This window comes from Rana temporaria, chromosome 2, assembly GCF_905171775.1.
Source record: "Rana temporaria chromosome 2, aRanTem1.1, whole genome shotgun sequence".
Taxonomy (NCBI): domain Eukaryota; kingdom Metazoa; phylum Chordata; class Amphibia; order Anura; family Ranidae; genus Rana; species Rana temporaria.
The window spans coordinates 272623073-272640824 of NC_053490.1; the positions used below are offsets into that span (position 1 = coordinate 272623073).

Sequence of the window (17752 nt, forward strand, 5' to 3'; positions counted from 1 at the left end):
CTGTCATTTTCACAAAAAAAGAATGCATTTAACCACTTAAGGACCGCCGCCTGTACATATACGTCAGCAGAATGGCACGGCTGGGCAGATGGACGTACCGGCATGTCCTGTCCATCTACCCAGCCGTGGCCGCGACCCGGTCCGAAGCTGCGGGACCCAATCGCCGCTGGGGTCCTGCGATCGGTCCCCGGAACTGAAGAACGGGAGAGCCGCGTGTAAACACGGCTTCCCCGTGCTTCACTGTGGCGGCTGCATCGATCGTGTCATCCCCTTTATAGGGAGACACAATCGATGACGTCACTCCTACAGCCACAACCCCCTACAGTAGTAAACACACACTAGGTGAAACATAACCCCTTCAGCGCTCCCCCTGTGGTTAACTCCCAAACTGCAACTGTCATTTCCACAATAAAGAATGCATTTTAAATGCATTTTTTGCTGTGAAAATGACAATGGTCCCAAAAATGTGTAAAATTGTGCGAAGTGTCCGCCATAATGTCGCAGTCACGAAAAATCGCTGATCGCCGCCATTAGTAGTAAGAAAAAAACAATTAATAAAAATGCAATAAAACTATCCCCTATTTTGTAAACGCTATAAATTTTGCGCAAACCAATCGATAAACGCTTATTGCGATTTTTTTTTTACCAAAAATAGGTAGAAGAATACGTAGCGGCCTTAACTGAGGAAAAAAAAATTTTTATATGTTTTTGGGGGATATTTATTATAGCAAAAAGTGTAAAATATTGAATTTTTTTCAAAATTGTCGCTCTATTTTTGTTTATAGCGCAAAAAATAAAAACCGCAGAGGTGATCAAATACCACCAAAAGAAAACTTTATTTGTGGGGAAAAAAGGACGCCAATTTTGTTTGGGAGCCACGTCGCACGACCGCGCAATTGTCAGTTAAAGCGACCCGGTGCCGAATCGCAAAAAGGGGCCTGGTCTTTTACTTGCATTTTGGTCCGGGGCTTAAGTGGTTAAAGACCCGGGCAATATTTGAATTGTATAAACGTTTCAAATTTGGCACTAAAATTCAACCACTCAGAACAGGTGGATGACTAGGTGTTATATCACACTACAGGTTACACATTTTACTGCAACTTGCACCTAGAGCCCTTATATGGCCTTCAGATGGTACTTTCTGCCGTTTCACCATGCGCATTCACTACAGGACAATCTACACCCAGGTTGTTACATTCTTCTTCTGGACATGCTTGCCCTATATCCTGCATCCTTCTTCACGAGTACCCCACAGGTGAATTTCCTCCCTCTGTGACTATAGCAAATACCAGGTGAAAGGGAGCCATGAGAAAACTAAGTGAAATTTTCTCTGCTGAAGGTCAGCTTTAAAGTGGTTCTAAAGGCATAGGGTTTTTTACCTTAATTCATTCTGGGTGCAGCACCTCCTTTTACTTACTTGAGCCCCATCTTGATCCAGCGATTTGCATGAGAGCAGCGGCTTTCCCGGGTCTCTTCTCAGCCGGAGCCATTGGCTCTTGATGCTGTACAGCACAGCCAGTGACGAGATAGAGTTGGGGGGGCGGGGCATAGCCACGCTCTGTGTGACTCGACAATGTCAATTCACAGAAGTGTGGCTCGGGAGCTCAAGGCTTGCTATTTGGGGGGGCAGTGGGGAGGAGCCAGGAATGATGACAGGAGACCCAAAAATATGATCAAGGCTGCTCTGTGCAAAACCATTGCACAGAGCCAGGTAAGTAGAAGATGTTTGTTTGTTAAAGTAAGCTAGTATTTTTTTTTAAATAATCAACCTCAGAGTGACGATTTGCTCCTTGTACCAGAGCAGTAGCAACTCTGACACTGGTCTCTGAATTTGATTCTTGCTCCATTTCAGACATGCAACAAGCGGCCTACCTGACAAAAGCAGAATTCTGCTTCTGTGTCACAATTTCTCTGACGAATAACTGCTTTAATACAGCTATCAATATCTACAGATAAAAAATGCCACATGCCCCTTCTGTTTTCATTTCTCGAGTCGCATCCCGATATGCCGCCCCTGGATGAAGCAGCCGCAGAAGGGAATGAGCCAGTATTGGTGGAAGCTGCAGAAGAGTTTTCTTCCCCAGATTTCTGTATAATTGAAAAGGGAGCTTCACGAAACATGGCTGTTAGTGTGGAAAATCTCACTGCCACCTGCGGCTTAATTCTTCATCTCACCATGCCTTTTTGAGTATAGAGAGACCTGTAAAACCCTCAAAAACCTTCCCCATTCATGAAGTGCACATTCACCCCAATTATTGCCTCCTCCCCAAAGCTTTGCCCTAACCTAGCCAGTAGAAAAAGTTCACTTAACAGTGGGTTAATTCCTGTAGTTGATCCTGCCATCTCAGTCTTCAACATCTCATTGTACCTATTGAAGATGTTCCTTCGTTCAAAGGTTCTGCAGATAGGTTTGGGATACTTCTAAAGCAGGACTTGATAAACTTGCTTTGAATCTAGGGGCCAGCTAAAATAGTTAGGAGCCAGGTTTTTTTTTAACTAACAAAGCTTATGGGTAAAACATGCAACATGTTGCACATGTGAACTCATCCTTAACCCTTTTCGATGGCAGTCCTTTTTGTGTTATTATTTTTTAAACCTGTGCAAAAAAAAAAAAAATTTAGACCTGAAGGTTACATAAAACTCCCACATACATATTTTCTGAAAGCAGACACCCTAGAGAATAAAATAATGTAATTCAATTTTTTTTATGTCGTGCGATATTCCTGCAAAAAATGTAATGTTAATTTTAGGGGGCACAAAAATGCAATAAATTAACCAATTTTTTGGTAAAATATAAAAGCTGAGGTTGCACCGAGTAAATGGTCAAACCTTAAATTTGCGTGAGCCTGTGAAATGGCGACAAACTTCACTACCTATATTTCCCATAGGAGATGCTTTAAAGGCCCCTTATAGGTCATCAGTTTAGCGTTGTGAAAAAAAAATGTGCTCTGGTGTAACTTAATTGTTTTACAATTTTAAATAACTGTCAACGGGGACCCATAAGAGACGTCACACATCACTTACAGGTTAACGACAAGAATGGGATTGGAGCAGACCTGTGTTTGCTCTTTTCCCTCCCCCCGGCAGCACCCTCTATGTGGGTCCTTGGCCTGCAGATGGGCAAGCGCAGCCCAGAATACATAGCAGATGGGGGCACGTGCAGGGTGTGTGGAGCATTTGGGTGGCAGCCCTGGTGCCAGGATGAAATTTGTCGTTTGTCGAGCCCCATTCTGAAGGCTTTTGCTACTCTTTCAGTTTATTTAGCTGCAACTACCTGAACTAGGGTAATGAACGACCAACATTACCCTGTATTCCAGGATCTCCAGTTTCAACAACAAATTTCCGACTGTTGGCCCAGACCAAGAATCTTTTTGTGCTGGCTTTAGAGGAAGACTGCGATTCTCATTGCACTAAACTGGTACACACTTACTAAGACTTATAGCAAACAACCCCTGTCCTCTCCCCAACAGGAGATATCTGTTGTTTCAGGGCTCGTTAATTTCATGCTGTTTCTGGCCTTAAGGGCATGGCTGTTAAAGCCATAGTCTGAGTCTTATTCCTACCTTGCTGAAAGTAAGAAAAGACACTTCTAGGATGGTCTGCTACTGTATCTAGAAATCCTGGTGTGAACACAGGCACTTCAATCTCCCAGATTACTCTCTCACATTCTGGCTTTCCTGCTATCATCAGGTCTTAACCAGAACTTGGCCTTAAACACAACGACAGGTTTCTACCTTTTTTTTTTATTTATTTTTTTCAAAGACTTTTGGCTTTGCCTCTTCCTTCTAAAGTGTTTATTATCACTGTATCTTGTGTCAAATGCCCCCCTCCCCCTTTTGCAGCAACCTTTGCTTCTTTGGGCTCCTACCTTGAATGTTTGTACTATCCAGAGACCACCTTTTTGAACCCATCAGGGATATTCTTTTACATGACCTCTCCTGCGTTTGTCAGATGTGTCTGAGTTGATGGTTCTCGCTTGTAAGGAGCTGTTGTATTTCATGTATGCCCAAGACCATCCTTTCTTCCCGAGGTGGCATCGGTCTTCCTCCTCAATGAGGACATAATCCTGCCACCCCTATGCCCTGCTACAGTGCATTCAATGGAACTCTCTCTCCATTGCCCGGACATAGCTAGAGCCATTAATCTACCTCAAAGCTACAGCCTCAGCCAGACAGATGGATTACCTATTTTGTCCTGCCCTCAGGACCTCGCAGAGGACACCTTGCTTCCAAGTCCACAATTGTGAGATGGATAACAAATCTGATCACTAGAGCCTGCACTCTTGAGGACAAATCTCCTGCGCTTTTTATATGCCCATTCCCCCAGATTGTTGGCAGTTTCCTGGCCATTTCACCATCAGGCCTTGGAACCTTGCTTGGTAAAGCCACTACCTGGTTCTCTGTTCATACTTTTTCAAAGTTTTTACCATGTGGGTGTCCAATCTGCTTCTGCTGATGCAGTTTCCGGCGGCAAGGTTCTTGGGGCAGTACTCTAAAGTTCTTGTTGGGTCCGTAATGTTTGCCTAGTTGTTGCCCACACTTCTCATTCACTGTTAGATGTCCCTGGGTCTATGACTACTTTGTGTCTTGTACTGTATGATTAGCATAAGACACAGGCTACTGTCCCTTGCATGCCTTGGTTACCCTGCATTGCTTTCTACAAAACTGAGGGCTCAGAGTGGGATAGGGTTATAGAGGAGGTGCCCAGTGGGCATGTCCTGAAAAGCTTTGCCAGCGTCTAATCACCTAAAGGTACCAGCCTGTAACCAAGCGGCTATGATGAATTCTTTGCCCCACCCAACCTCTACCCTGTCCCGCCCCTAAACATGTCCTCGTAAATTATCTCATGAAATTACACTGTTAAATGTTTTATGCAGAATTTTGTTCCAAAAATAAATATTAACAAAACTGTTAACAATATTAACATAAAGCATATCAGTGCAGCCTCGGTGCCCATCGGTGCAGAATACAGATGCTGCCTCATCAGTGCCCATAGTGCAGCACTGGGTGTGCTACACAACCGTCTCCTGTTGTTCTTGCTTTTTGGCACATGGGGGGGGGGCTGGATCTGGGGGCCCCCTTGTTAATAGGGCTTCCAGATTCCAATAAGTTTAAAGAGCATAGTCTAAATAATTCTATGTTGAACAAGTTTAATGTGACATGGAGATCTAAAAAGTACTTTTATTTTTCTCCAGCTGATGATATGAAATCCTGCCCTCGGTGCAGTGCTTACATTATCAAGATGAATGATGGGAGCTGTAATCACATGACCTGTGCTGTGTGTGGCTGTGAATTCTGCTGGCTGTGTATGAAGGAAATCTCTGACCTCCATTACCTCAGGTAAGTCTAAGATGTATGCCTTGCTTGGGCCTTAAAGGGGTTGTAAGTTTGTAGGAGAAAAAAGCCCCTGGGATGGTACGGATTGTAATAATAGGATGGAATTGTCAAAAAGTATATAAAAATAGAAAAGTTTATTTGGTATAAATCATGATAGTCACAATATACAAAAAAATCCATTTAAAACAAAGGAATTGTCATACAAAGTGAATTCACCAATATACAGAAATCCACACCAGAATGCTGACAAATCAAGACAAGCAAGGGTGGATAAAACCCCGGCTTGTCTTGATTTATTTGTCAACATTCGGGTGTGGATTTCTGTATATTGGTGAATTCACTTTGTATGACAATTCCTTTGTTTTAAATGAGTTTTTTAAATTTTTTTGTATATTGTGACTATCATGATTTATACCAAATGAACTTTTCTATTTTTATATACTTTTTGACAATTCCATCCTATTACAATCCGTACCATCCCAGGGGCTTTTTTCTCCTACACATTTCCAAATTTTGCTGGGATGTGATTGTGATTCCTTGGAATTGCATAACTAATTATTTTTTCTATAAATTAAAGGGGTTGTAAACCCTGTTTTTATTTTTTATAAAAGATTCTGTCCACAGTGATGGTTAAAGGGGTTGTAAACCCTCATGTTCTTTCACCTTAATGCATCCTATGCATTAAGGTGAAAAAACATCTGACAGTTGCCAGCCCCCCATTTTACTTACCTGAGCCCTGAAAAGTCCCACGTCAAAAGAGCTTGGATCTTTGCACGGGGTTCTCGGGTCTTCATTGGATAGATTGATAGCAGCGCAGCTATTGGCTCCCGCTGCTGTCAATCAAATACAATGATGCCAGTGTTGAGTTCTGCACTCGACGGCTATGGACGCCGAATGCAGGACTCGGGAGTGCGCCCGCAAGGTAACCCCCTTGGGAGAACGCTTCCCATAGGGGGTTATCTGAAGCGTGGAGGAGCGGAGAGACCCCAGAAAACTTCTTTTGGGGCCACTCTGTGCAAAACGAGCTGCACAGTGGAGGCAAGTATGACATGTTTGTTATTCAAAAAATGTTTTAATAAAATGTAACCTTTTTAGTATCGCTTTAAATCAACGTAGTGAAATATCTTGCCCAAACTTGCAAATTGGTAACGGTGAATAAAAACAAAAAATAAATGAAACAAATGTGTCATCCACATAAAATTTGGCACTTGTGTCCATATTATTTATTACTCAAAATCTACTGTGCAATATGTCTCAAAGACACCAATGTGATACAGTAACATAAATGTCCAAAAACAAATCTCCCAAAAAATTGTGTCCAAACAATTTAAAAAACAAACCGATTGAGTAAAGGTGCACTGTTCTCAGTTTTCCTTAATAGTGACATCCAATAAAGTGCTTCTGTGCTCAAAAGTAGAAAAGGTACAGCTGAACCTGGGAGGTTCTAATTCTCAGATTTGGTAAGAGGCCACTATTTTCTATATTTCAGCGCTGGTGGAACACAGAAGCACAATTGATTCGAGTTTGATAACTTTTAACGGACAGTGCACTTTTTTATTTTTCTATTTGCGCTTGAAAAAAGACAACCACGCCTCGAAATCCTTCTTTATTAGGCAAACTGAAATTTTCGGAATTACAACTATTACAATCTCCCACGTTGATATGCCTCCGAGAAGTAACCTCTCTGCAGAACCAACTCAAAATTTTTAAGTATGAATCGAATTGCTAAATCTCTCCCATGGTCCAAGCAGAAATTCTATGAATAATGAATTATAAACCTCATAGAATGCTGGTTAATAGGCTAAAGCCTCGCCCCTTTCACTCCTTTCCTGACTTTCTTTTCCAACCAGATGGTACGCCCACCTACTGTACCCTTACTATGGCTAAAGTTTTTGGTACCTTCTATCAAAAACTTTATAACTGCCTTACCCCCTGAAAACAACTTCAACTTTAATCAGGGAGCTTTTGATGACTTCTTTGCCACATTTAAGGTTCCAAAATTTTCCGCCACTAACTTACAAATGCTAAATGCAGCAATTTCCCTGGAAGAATAGACACAAGTCCTTAAAGGAACACTAAAGGTTCGTTTTTTATTAGATCAATTGATTGCTGTATGCTAGAGCATTTAAATATCACTTACCTCGTTTTTCCTTTTGACCTCCAAAATACAGTAATCCAGGTTTGAAAATGCCATTTCCTGTCTCTCCTCTTTTTGCTTTCCACCAGCATCTGAGCCGTTTTGCATGGTGGAAAGCAGAATGTGCTCACCCCCTCCCTATGACTACAGCCCTGTGTGAAGATGCTCTCTTATCCCTCACAGGCATGGAGGCTAAGCCTAATGGGAACTGTAGTTCCCATTAGGCCGTGATGTAGCAAGAATGAATGTGCACCGCAAACCAGGAAGTCAGTGAGAATAATGATTCAGGAGTGACGGAGGTGAATAAAACGGCTCGATTTCAACAGGTATCAAACTAGTTATAATGCAAAACATTACTTTTTACTTTATCAGCTACTGTCAGACTTTATTTTAAGAGGAAAATATTTTTGTCTTTACAACCTCTCTAAGCACCTCCCTTCTCACAAATCCCCAGGGCTGGATGGTCTCCCCTACGTGTTTTTCCCAAATCATAGCCCCGCACATGTTGGCACTATATAACTCTCTTCTCCAGTGTAAGGTCCCACAATCCCAATTTCTACACTCCTTCATAAAGGTTATACCGATGCCAGGCAAGGGCCCATCTCTCTCTAACAATTATAGGCCTATTGCTCCCTTAAACTCTGACTATAACATTTTTACGAAAATTCTAGCCAACCGTTTGACCCAGCTCCTTCCCAAACTAATTGATAAAGACCAGGTGAGGTTCATCACTGCTAGACACGACTGGGATAACACTAGGCATACTTTTGATCTAATTAACAAATATCATTGGCCGTACTCGATGCACAGAAGACCTTTGACAGGTTGGCCCTATATGTTTGCCACTCTCTCTCGATACAGCTTCTGAAGACCCTTTCTAAATGCATTGAGGGCTCTGTTCCCCCTCCCCACTTCACAAGTCCAAAACTCAGCCTTTCAGTTGTATTCTTTCCCAATGGAACCAGGCAGGGATGCCCTCCCATTCTCTTTATCCTATGTCTGGAATCCCTTGCTGTGGCCATTCACACCCACCCGGACATTAAAAGAGGTTAGATGCGACAGACTGAATTTAAACTTTCACTCTTCACGGACTAAATCCTCCTGACCTTAACTAATCCCCTCTTATCACTTCCATCTTTACAAGACTTACTGTCTGCTTATGGCTCCCTTTCAGGTTATAAAGTCAATACGTCTAAAATCGAGGCCCTTCCAGTTCTCCTCTCTCCTGATCTTTTATCCACTCTACAACAGGCTTACCACTACAGATGGTGCTTTTCATCCTTAAAATATCTAGGTGTACAGCTGACCTCTACGTATTCTCATCCTATTTACTGCTAATTATTCCCATCTTATTAAGGAAATCCAGAACCTACTGAAGCAATGGGATACTTATGCTATCTTCCTGTTGGGTAGAATAAATATTTTGAAAATGTCTATACTTCCCAAGCTCCTATACCTCTTCGAGACACTACCTGTTTCTATTCCTCTGTCCCAGTTAAACCTCCTCCAATGTTAATTCTTCAACTTTGTTTGCCACAATAGGGCTCACCGTATTGAGAGTTCAGTAGTTCTCTTACCTCGTATTCGAGGTGGTCTGGGGGCCTCTGATATTGTGAGGTACTTCTACGCTATGCACCATAGCGTCATGGTTGATTCAAAATGCTCCTACTTATAGATGGTCTGAAAATGAGATGGGTTCTCTATATCCTGTTCACCCCTGCTCCTTGGTATAGTCTCCCTCTCTCCACACTGACCTGGTATTGAAACATTTCTGTTTAGCTCCTATGATGTTCACTTTGCAGTTCTGGAGGACCACCTACAAGAAGTACTCTCTCGCCTCATTATAGCCCTCCCATCCCCTATCTAATGTCCTCTTCAATCTGCTTATCCCAGACAGCATTTCCTATGGTTGTATGGCTCCCTGGGCCCAAGCTACCTTGTTTCAACTGCGTGAGTTTGTCAACCCCATTACATGCAAATTGCTTTCTTTTACAGAACTGCCATATTCCCAAACAACTTCATTACTCATACCTTCAAATTAGACACTTTTTTTTTTTTTTTTATCCGCAAACCCCACCTTGGACAAACCTACCAAATTTGAATACACTTGCGCCCAGGGACCCTACCAGCTCCATTTGATCTCCACCATCTATAAAATACTGCATGAAGCGGCCCACCTTACCACAGACCTTCACTCCTATATGTAGAAATGGTCTCATATCCTACATAGGCCCATACCTCTTTTTTTGGTTGGGAGAAGGTGTGGATGTCTATTTCCAAGTCATCTAGATGTGTGGTGCAGAGGGGGTCCACTATCAAGATACTAATGTTTAATTATAGAACTGAAATCCTCCATCGACACGATCCATCCGTTTCTCCGCTCTGTTGGCGATGTGGCCTAGATACTAGGTCACACTTCCATATCTTTTGGCAATGTCAGTTGATCCAACCCTTCTGGATCAATGTCATGGCTCTAATTCAGTGTCTGTTTGCTCTATCCTTTTTGCTTGATTCATTACACTACTTGTTGAGCCTTCCTTTCCCTGGGCTAAAAAAAGCCAGTTAAACAGCTGCTTACCCACATTTAATGAGTTGGCTGTCAATAGAACCCCCATCAAATCATATTCTTATAAATGCCATATCTAAAAAGTGAGACTGGAATGCCTCACTGCATCTGGCAACAGTGTGTTGACACACTTCAATAAGATTTGGGATCCTTGGGTCCCATCTAAATGCGTATCCTCTGCGCACATAACCAGAGTTGTAAATCAAGGTATGTACTAGTTCCATCTTGAGAGAGAATTTTATTTATATATATATATATATCCCCTTTATTCCCTCATCTTTTTTGTGTTAATGAATCCAAATGGCCTCTTAATTTGTATATGTTAATGCTAACTGTGACCTGCTCATCTTTGTCCGTCCTTTTTTTTTTTTTTTTTTTTTTTTAATGTATTGTTCTCTCCTCCTTTTTCACCTGTTAATTGTCAATACTCCACTGTAAGAATTGTTGTTATACTACAGTTCAATCTGCACACTTATACCTTTGTGATTCTGTATACTATGTTCTCTTTTGATGAATTCAAATAAAAAGTTATAGAGGAAAATAAAAAACATTCCTTACAAATGCTTAAATTAAACCCAGTTTTATTACTCTGTTATCCCTTTTATGTCTTAAAGCCCCTCAGGGTGTACATTCTGGGGAAAAAAGCCATGGAGCAAGAAGAAGAAAATTATTTGGCAGTTGGGCACTCTAATTGGTGCTCCAGTTGGCATATCACTGATCGCTGGCATTGCTATTCCTGCTATGGTCATTGGGATCCCAGTTTATGTGGGCAGAAAGGTTAGTTTTATCCTGTGGCAATGGTAATATTTTTTTTTTATTCTTAGAATCTGTTGATACACTGTATACACTGATACTGTTAGGATAGTTTACAATATTAGGTCTTTATCTGCAGATTCATGGCCGTTTCGAGAACAAAAAAACTTCTAAACACAAGAAGAATTTGGCTGTGACAGGAGGGGTTATTCTGTCTGTAATTGCATCTCCTGTTGTGGCAGCAGTCAGTGTTGGTACGTGTTACAATATATTCAAACAGGTTATTGCCACTGCCTTCTTTGTCCTGATGTTAATGTTTTTCTTTTTTTCTTCCTGTGTTTTTATATCAGGCATTGGCGTTCCTATCATGCTAGCTTATGTGTATGGAGTGGTGCCTGTGTCCCTATGCCGTGGAGGTGGTTGTGGTGTGAGCACAGCCAATGGCAAAGGAGTCAAAATTGACTTTGAAGAGGATGGACCAATTACCGGTAATGACACGTGAAATGAATTGTGGAAAGTCAGCATATGAGCTGACAAAATTCTGTATAGGAAACCTGAAGTGTATACATGCTAGATATTTTTCAAAGCTGTAATTTTTGCACTTTAATTTGTTTAATTCTCCGCTTTTAGTGGCAGATGCATGGCGTGCACTGAAAAACCCAAGTATTGGGGAGAGCAGCATGGAGGGTCTTACCAGCGTGCTAAGTACAAGTGGGAGCCCCACAGATGGATTAAGCGTTTTACAGGGAAACTACAGTGAAACGGCCAGCTTTGCTGCTCTTTCTGGGGGAACCCTAACTGGTGGCACATTAACTGGTGGTATGCTAAGTGGAGGGAGAGCCAAGTACTGCAGGTATGGTCTCTATTTTACCCATAATTAGTTGTTACTGTTAGATCCGTTATAAATAACCTATGTTCTACACATCCTTGAAACGATTACCTTGTATTGAGATCCGCTGCTACACAGTACTATGTTAGGATTTTTGGATATTGAACATTTTTGTTTATTCAAATTGGCTCCTTTTAATAGGATACTGCATGAAATGCAGGGTTTGTAATATGGCAATATAATGTATACAGGTACAGTAAGTATTAAATCCAATTTATAAAAGCAAGTTATTTATGTCAGCCTTATATATGTGCTCATGTGTATTTATAATGTGTACACTTGAGTATAATGTATAGACAGTAGGTTTTGGAATTATTTTTCAACAACTTGTCTGCATTTTTAATGCCTAGTTAAATGTTCCTAATGATATTTATATTACTAATATTTCCAATATACAGACTGGAAGTTCAGGCTGATGTGCAGAAAGACACATGTCAGAAAGATTCTGTAAGCTTGGGAGCTGTGAGTGACAGCGCCAGCACAAGAGCAATGGCTGGTTCCATTATCAGTTCATATAACCCACAGGAGAGGTACGTCATTACTACATTGATATTCTACAATCTTTTGGAGCTAGTAAATTCACAAAGTGTATACTAAACTGTGTACTTGTCAAAGAATAAGCTCCTCCCAGTTATCCTTCTTTCCCCCACCCCAATAGATTCCCAGTGTTAACCACCTAAAAGCAGCCATACCCATTCCAGTGCTGCAGAAAACACCACTTCTTTTAAGCCAGCCATAGACTGTTTTTAATCCTGCTGAACCGACCAAGTTTGAACCATACATGGGCAGGCTGAATGTACCCAAGAAAAAAAATGTCAATGTGAAAAGTTAAAATTTTAAGATTTAAACTGAAAAAAAGTCAATGTTTTTCTTATGTGTTTCAATCCTAAAAATACAATTTAAAGAGTATCTATCACGTTGCTTCTCGCTGTGAGAAAAGCCTATGCACATATGGTGAATTTTGATAATTCGGCTGCATCATATGTAAAATTTTGGAAAGCGAAGGTTGGAGCGCTTGTGTTTGCATTTTATGTTTTTATAACAGAAAGGGTGGTTTTCTCTGCAACATATGTATAGATGAATCTTGCTAAAGAGGTCATTCTGTCTTACAGCTCACCTGAAAGGAGAAGTCCAGCCCGAACTTGTTTTGGCTGGGCTTCTCCTATGGGTCACAGAAATGCAATTAGTTTTGCACTCCTGTGATCCGTTTTCAGCAGAGAGCGGTCTGAAGTCTGCTCTCTGCTGACGTCACTGGAATCGGTCCAGGCACAGCGTCATCCCGACTTAGGAAGTCTGGATCCGCCAGGTACCTGGACTGATGGCAGTCTCAGCCTCTCAGTGAGCCACTGAAAGCCCGAGACAGCCATTCCCCGCCCAATCGCAGCTCAGCTCTCCAGTGAGCGTGGAGGAGCAGAAAGGAGAGCTGCTGACTGACAGGCAGCAGCTCTCCACCCGGGAAGCTGAGAGAACCGAGCCATTGGCAGTGTTCAATGACTGTTCTCAGTGCAGAGGCCCCGGGGGACAGATGCAGCATCAGTTCGATGCTACATCCACCTAGGTAAGTATGATGGGTAAAAAAAAAAACTACTTCTCTTTTAAGTATTCATCCATTTCTATGCACCACAGCTTGTCTGCACTTCAAAGAAAAGGATGAATAGATGATTTGTGACAATTTTAATGAAATTAGGAGAATTTAATTTAGGATGTGGTCACTGGTGTGTTCCTGTTCACCAGTTTAGCTGCGATTCAGGTCCAAATGTTTGCCTGAATTTCCACCCAAACACGCACAGGAACCTTTTGCAATTCGAACTGCAGCTGCTCCGGACATGTGTGACTCGGCTCCATTGAGAGCCAGTCACACTCGCATTGGATGTGGTGAAATCCGCATTCCAATTTGCACATATGTGAACCCGGCCTAAACCTTGTCCTGCATTGTAAAAACACAGGGCACTGTCCCCAACTGCCCATACAAAACAGACTGATTGTTTTAGCTTACAAGCTAGTGTAAACAAGCCCTAAATATAATGTGTAATTAAGTTGTTTAATGAGCTACATTAATGACATATTGGGTCAATATTTTCTGTGCAGGGAGGTCAATAACTTGGAGATTCAAGTTCACATTGAGGCCAAACCTTCTAGATACCAGCTGATGAGCGAGAGCAGCACTGAGGAATCTTTGCATGCCTCTGCCCCTCTTGTGGAGGGAGAGGAAGATGATGCTTGCAGGGGTCAAGTAACTGCTTGTGACATCACATTGGCACAGCCAGAGAGCATCCGCAGCGATCTGGAAAGCTCCGACGCCCAGTCTGATGATGTACCAGACCTGGCATCAGAGGAGTACGATTCTCCCCACCTTCTCCCACCATCTCCCCCCGAACAACGCCATGAAAGCCCTCCACCTCGCATGTGTGCACAACAGGAGGGAATTTGTGCCCGAGAAGACGGCCTTGCCAAACTGGAGTTCATAGAGGTTCGGGTGTGAAGTGCAGTAACTACCCACCTCAGTTTACTTTTTTTTTTTTTTCCTCTAAGGGAAGTCTCTCACAATGCTGTAAGTGGACAGGACCAATCAATGCACAGTCCTGCTGTATGCCACAAATGCTTTGTCTTGGACTATTATCTTCTGTTCTGCCCGTCACTGTGAAAGGCCTGTGTCTTGCTCCTGTAAATTCTTTTAATTTATTGACTTTGACTGGATGTATAGAGAATTAATTTGGTTCTGTGGAACGTTGCAAGGGATTTGGTAAATCTGATATATCATTTTTTTTTTTTTTTTTTCCTTTGTAAGGAATTGTTGAATAAAATAAAACCTATTAAAATCGAATAACTTGTAGAAATTCTTTAGAACATCAACTAATCTTTTGCCTGAGAAAAGGAAAGTCTAACTGTAGGCGTTATGAAATGCAAAACTGACATAATAGTTACATTTGTACTACAGGGAACTTCTAGACCCCCATACACACTATTAGATTTTCAGCAGATTATTGTCTTCAGATTTACCAAAACCATGTAGTGCAAGGGCCTGCATTATTGCATACAAATTAGAATCTCTTAAGGTTTGACCTCATATGGTTTTGGTAATTATGAAGACAAAAATCTGCAGAAAATCTAATAGTGTGTATGGGGCCTGGTCATACATGCACAAGAAAATTGAACAATTTTCCAAAAATCATATAATATAAGGGAAAAGCTAAGCAAAACTTTCAATTGCATCCAATTAGGCAGGACCTTGCATTACATAGTTGGAGGTAAATCTAAAGAAGATTGTACAGAAAATTGTTTATTGTATGGCCTACCTTAGAGTGGTCTGCAGCACTATATAGTGCTGTATTCAGATTCTCACCAACAGCCATCTGACCAATCTGCCTTGTTCTAAAAAGAAAAAAAATTGTATTTTAGGTAAGTGCATATTTTGAGTATTTTTGATGCATTGCTTCCTTCATGATGTCAGTCTTTTAATTTTACCTGATTGTTATTCCTTTTGTTTTCTATTTTGTTGTTTATTCACTAGATGGAGCTCTTAATGGAATCTCTCTGCCTCTGTTTAAAGAAACACTGTCATTACTTTAATACATTTTAGTCAAACTCATTATTGAAAAATAACATTACAATAAGCACAGTTAGTGCCTCAGTTGCATCCAATTTTTGCTCTGCAAGACAGCAAAGATTGAATGCAACATAGTCACTAATGGTGAGTATTCTAAATACACTTTCCAATGATGTGTTTGATTAAACATTTTTAATGTGAAAAAATACTGTTTAGATACCAGCTACACAAGGTATAGTGGTGTTTTCAGTAATAAAAGGGGATATCAAATTATTTGGTATAAATCGCAATTTTTTCCCCCCTTTTTCTCATTTAAAATGTTCTATACTTATTGTGATGTGCACTATTCTGGTCAAACATATTCTCCTATTTCTTATTTACTTCAGTCACTCATCTCTAGTTCTTTCATTACACTTTTTTTTTTTTTTTTTTTTTTTATGTATTTTCTGATTATTTCATTGTCACTACTTTATTGTTTTTTATTCATTTTTTTTCTCCTATCATGTTTTTTGTTTTCTATTTAGTTGCATTTCATCATTCCCCCCCCCCCCTTTTTTTTTTTGCACTTTTCTAATTTTCTTTCTTTTATTGGATGTGTAGTTACTATTGAAGGCACATATAAAGTCTGATTATGTATAGTCTTATTTTTGTAAATAGGGATCATCCTTCGGTAATAGTTTATCCAATATGAAATTCACCACCTATGTGTCTATTTCCATTAATAAAAAATGTGGCTGCTGTCAACACTGTATCTAGATTTAGCTACAAACAGTATACAGTGCTTTCTTCTGGCAGTGGTATGGGGACTTCCTGCCTGCTACTGGAACAAAATCAAGTTGGGCTAAATGCTGCTCAACTATTCACAGGAAGCCTTGCATTTTTATCAATGAATACAAGGATTCCTCTGATTGGCTGAAGTGGAGAGATGTGCAGATGTCATGATCTACACTTCAAGCAATCAGAGAAAGCCTTGTATTCATAAAAAAAAAAAAGGCTTTTGGTGAATGGCTGAGCAGCACCTAGCCCAACTTGACTTCCAGGAAGTCCCCGTACTGCTGCCAGAACATGGAACTGTATACTGTTTGTAGCTAAATCCTAGATATAATTTATACAGCCGCATTTAGTAATGGAAATGGACTCATAGGTGGTGAATTTCATATTGGATAAACGATTACCAAAGAATGCATCATCCCTATTTTACAAAACGCAAAAATAAGACCATACATACTGTATCAGACTTTATATATGCCTTTGATAATAACTATACATCAATGAGTGCTTCCATCATAATGTTTAATGTCCTCATTTTACATTATTGCTCCTTTTTATTTTATTGTAGATTAATCACTAGAGGGAATGCTCAATGGAATCAGATGGATTAAGAATATATACACTATAATACCAAAAAGTATTGGCACGTGTGTGTGTGTGTGTGTGTGTGTGTGTATGTGTATATATATGTATATGTGTGTGTGTGTATGTATGTATGTATATATATATATATATATATATATATATATATGTATGTGTATATATATATATATATATATATATACACATACACACACACACACACACACACACACACACACACACACACACACACACACACACACACACACACACACACACAATTTAATGGCATCCCAGCCTTAAATCGTAGGGTTCAGAGCAGGGCTGTATTTTGGCCTAGGCCGACAAAGCCCAGGCCGGCGCCCCCCTGCACAAAAACATCCCCCCGACCCGGCTCCCACGGCCTCCTCCTGGCTCACATACAGCCTCCCGTGTGCACACACGGGGCGGGGCGTCAGCAGCCTCATCCACCGCCCAGAGCCACTGAGGTGCCTGACCATTTTTTTGGCGGAACTCAACTTTAACTGCAAGTAATGGCCCTATAATTATTTCTCTCACTCCAGCATGCTCCAGGATGTATAGTGTGTGTGTGTGTGTGTGTGTGTGTGTATATATATATATATATATAGTTTGTTTGGGCCAGCCTGGCTTTAAGAAAAGTTTATGGAGCAAAGCATGATGCCAAACATACCAAAACACTTAGATTGTGGGTTTAAAACATTTTAAAAAACAGAATTCGAGCCTGCATTGTAATTTAGGAGGTATGGTTTGTGCATATATAACATACTGTGCAAAAAAAGTTTTTAAAACACATTGATGTTTTTTTAAATCAAGCAAATTTTTATGTTTTTTACACAGGAAAATAAAACCAATACATTGAAAAGTCTATACATTACCTAAACAGCAATGACTGACCATTACTATTACATCTTTGTTTTAAAACCGTACTTTGGCTGAAGTGATTGACAACTGAAAAACGTCCATTTAAAAGTGAATCAGCCTGCATGACACTCCAGTTTTTGTTATTGCTAGGGTCCTCAAAGTGGTCCTCTTTTCGCTTGGGGATCTGGCCAGTAACACACTGTTAGAGTGCTCCCACTCTGGATGAAGGAGCAACAGAGACACTTTTGGACAGCATTATTGTTTAATCTGGGAGGAGGAGAGTGTTAGA

General features: G+C 40.7%; 1 protein-coding gene across 1 annotated transcript in view; it reads left to right on the top strand.

Moving 5' to 3' along the window:
• RNF19B (ring finger protein 19B) overlaps window positions 1–14205 on the top strand; it is a 29372-nt gene extending 15167 nt beyond the window's left edge. The window contains exons 3-9 of the mRNA XM_040337016.1: window positions 5195–5339; window positions 10654–10816; window positions 10932–11046; window positions 11143–11280; window positions 11423–11645; window positions 12080–12211; window positions 13770–14205. Of these exons, the coding sequence (XP_040192950.1) occupies window positions 5195–5339; window positions 10654–10816; window positions 10932–11046; window positions 11143–11280; window positions 11423–11645; window positions 12080–12211; window positions 13770–14163 (1310 nt within the window). The 3' untranslated portion in view covers window positions 14164–14205. The remainder of the gene's footprint in view (window positions 1–5194; window positions 5340–10653; window positions 10817–10931; window positions 11047–11142; window positions 11281–11422; window positions 11646–12079; window positions 12212–13769) is intronic.
• The last annotated feature ends 3547 nt before the right edge of the window (window positions 14206–17752 follow it).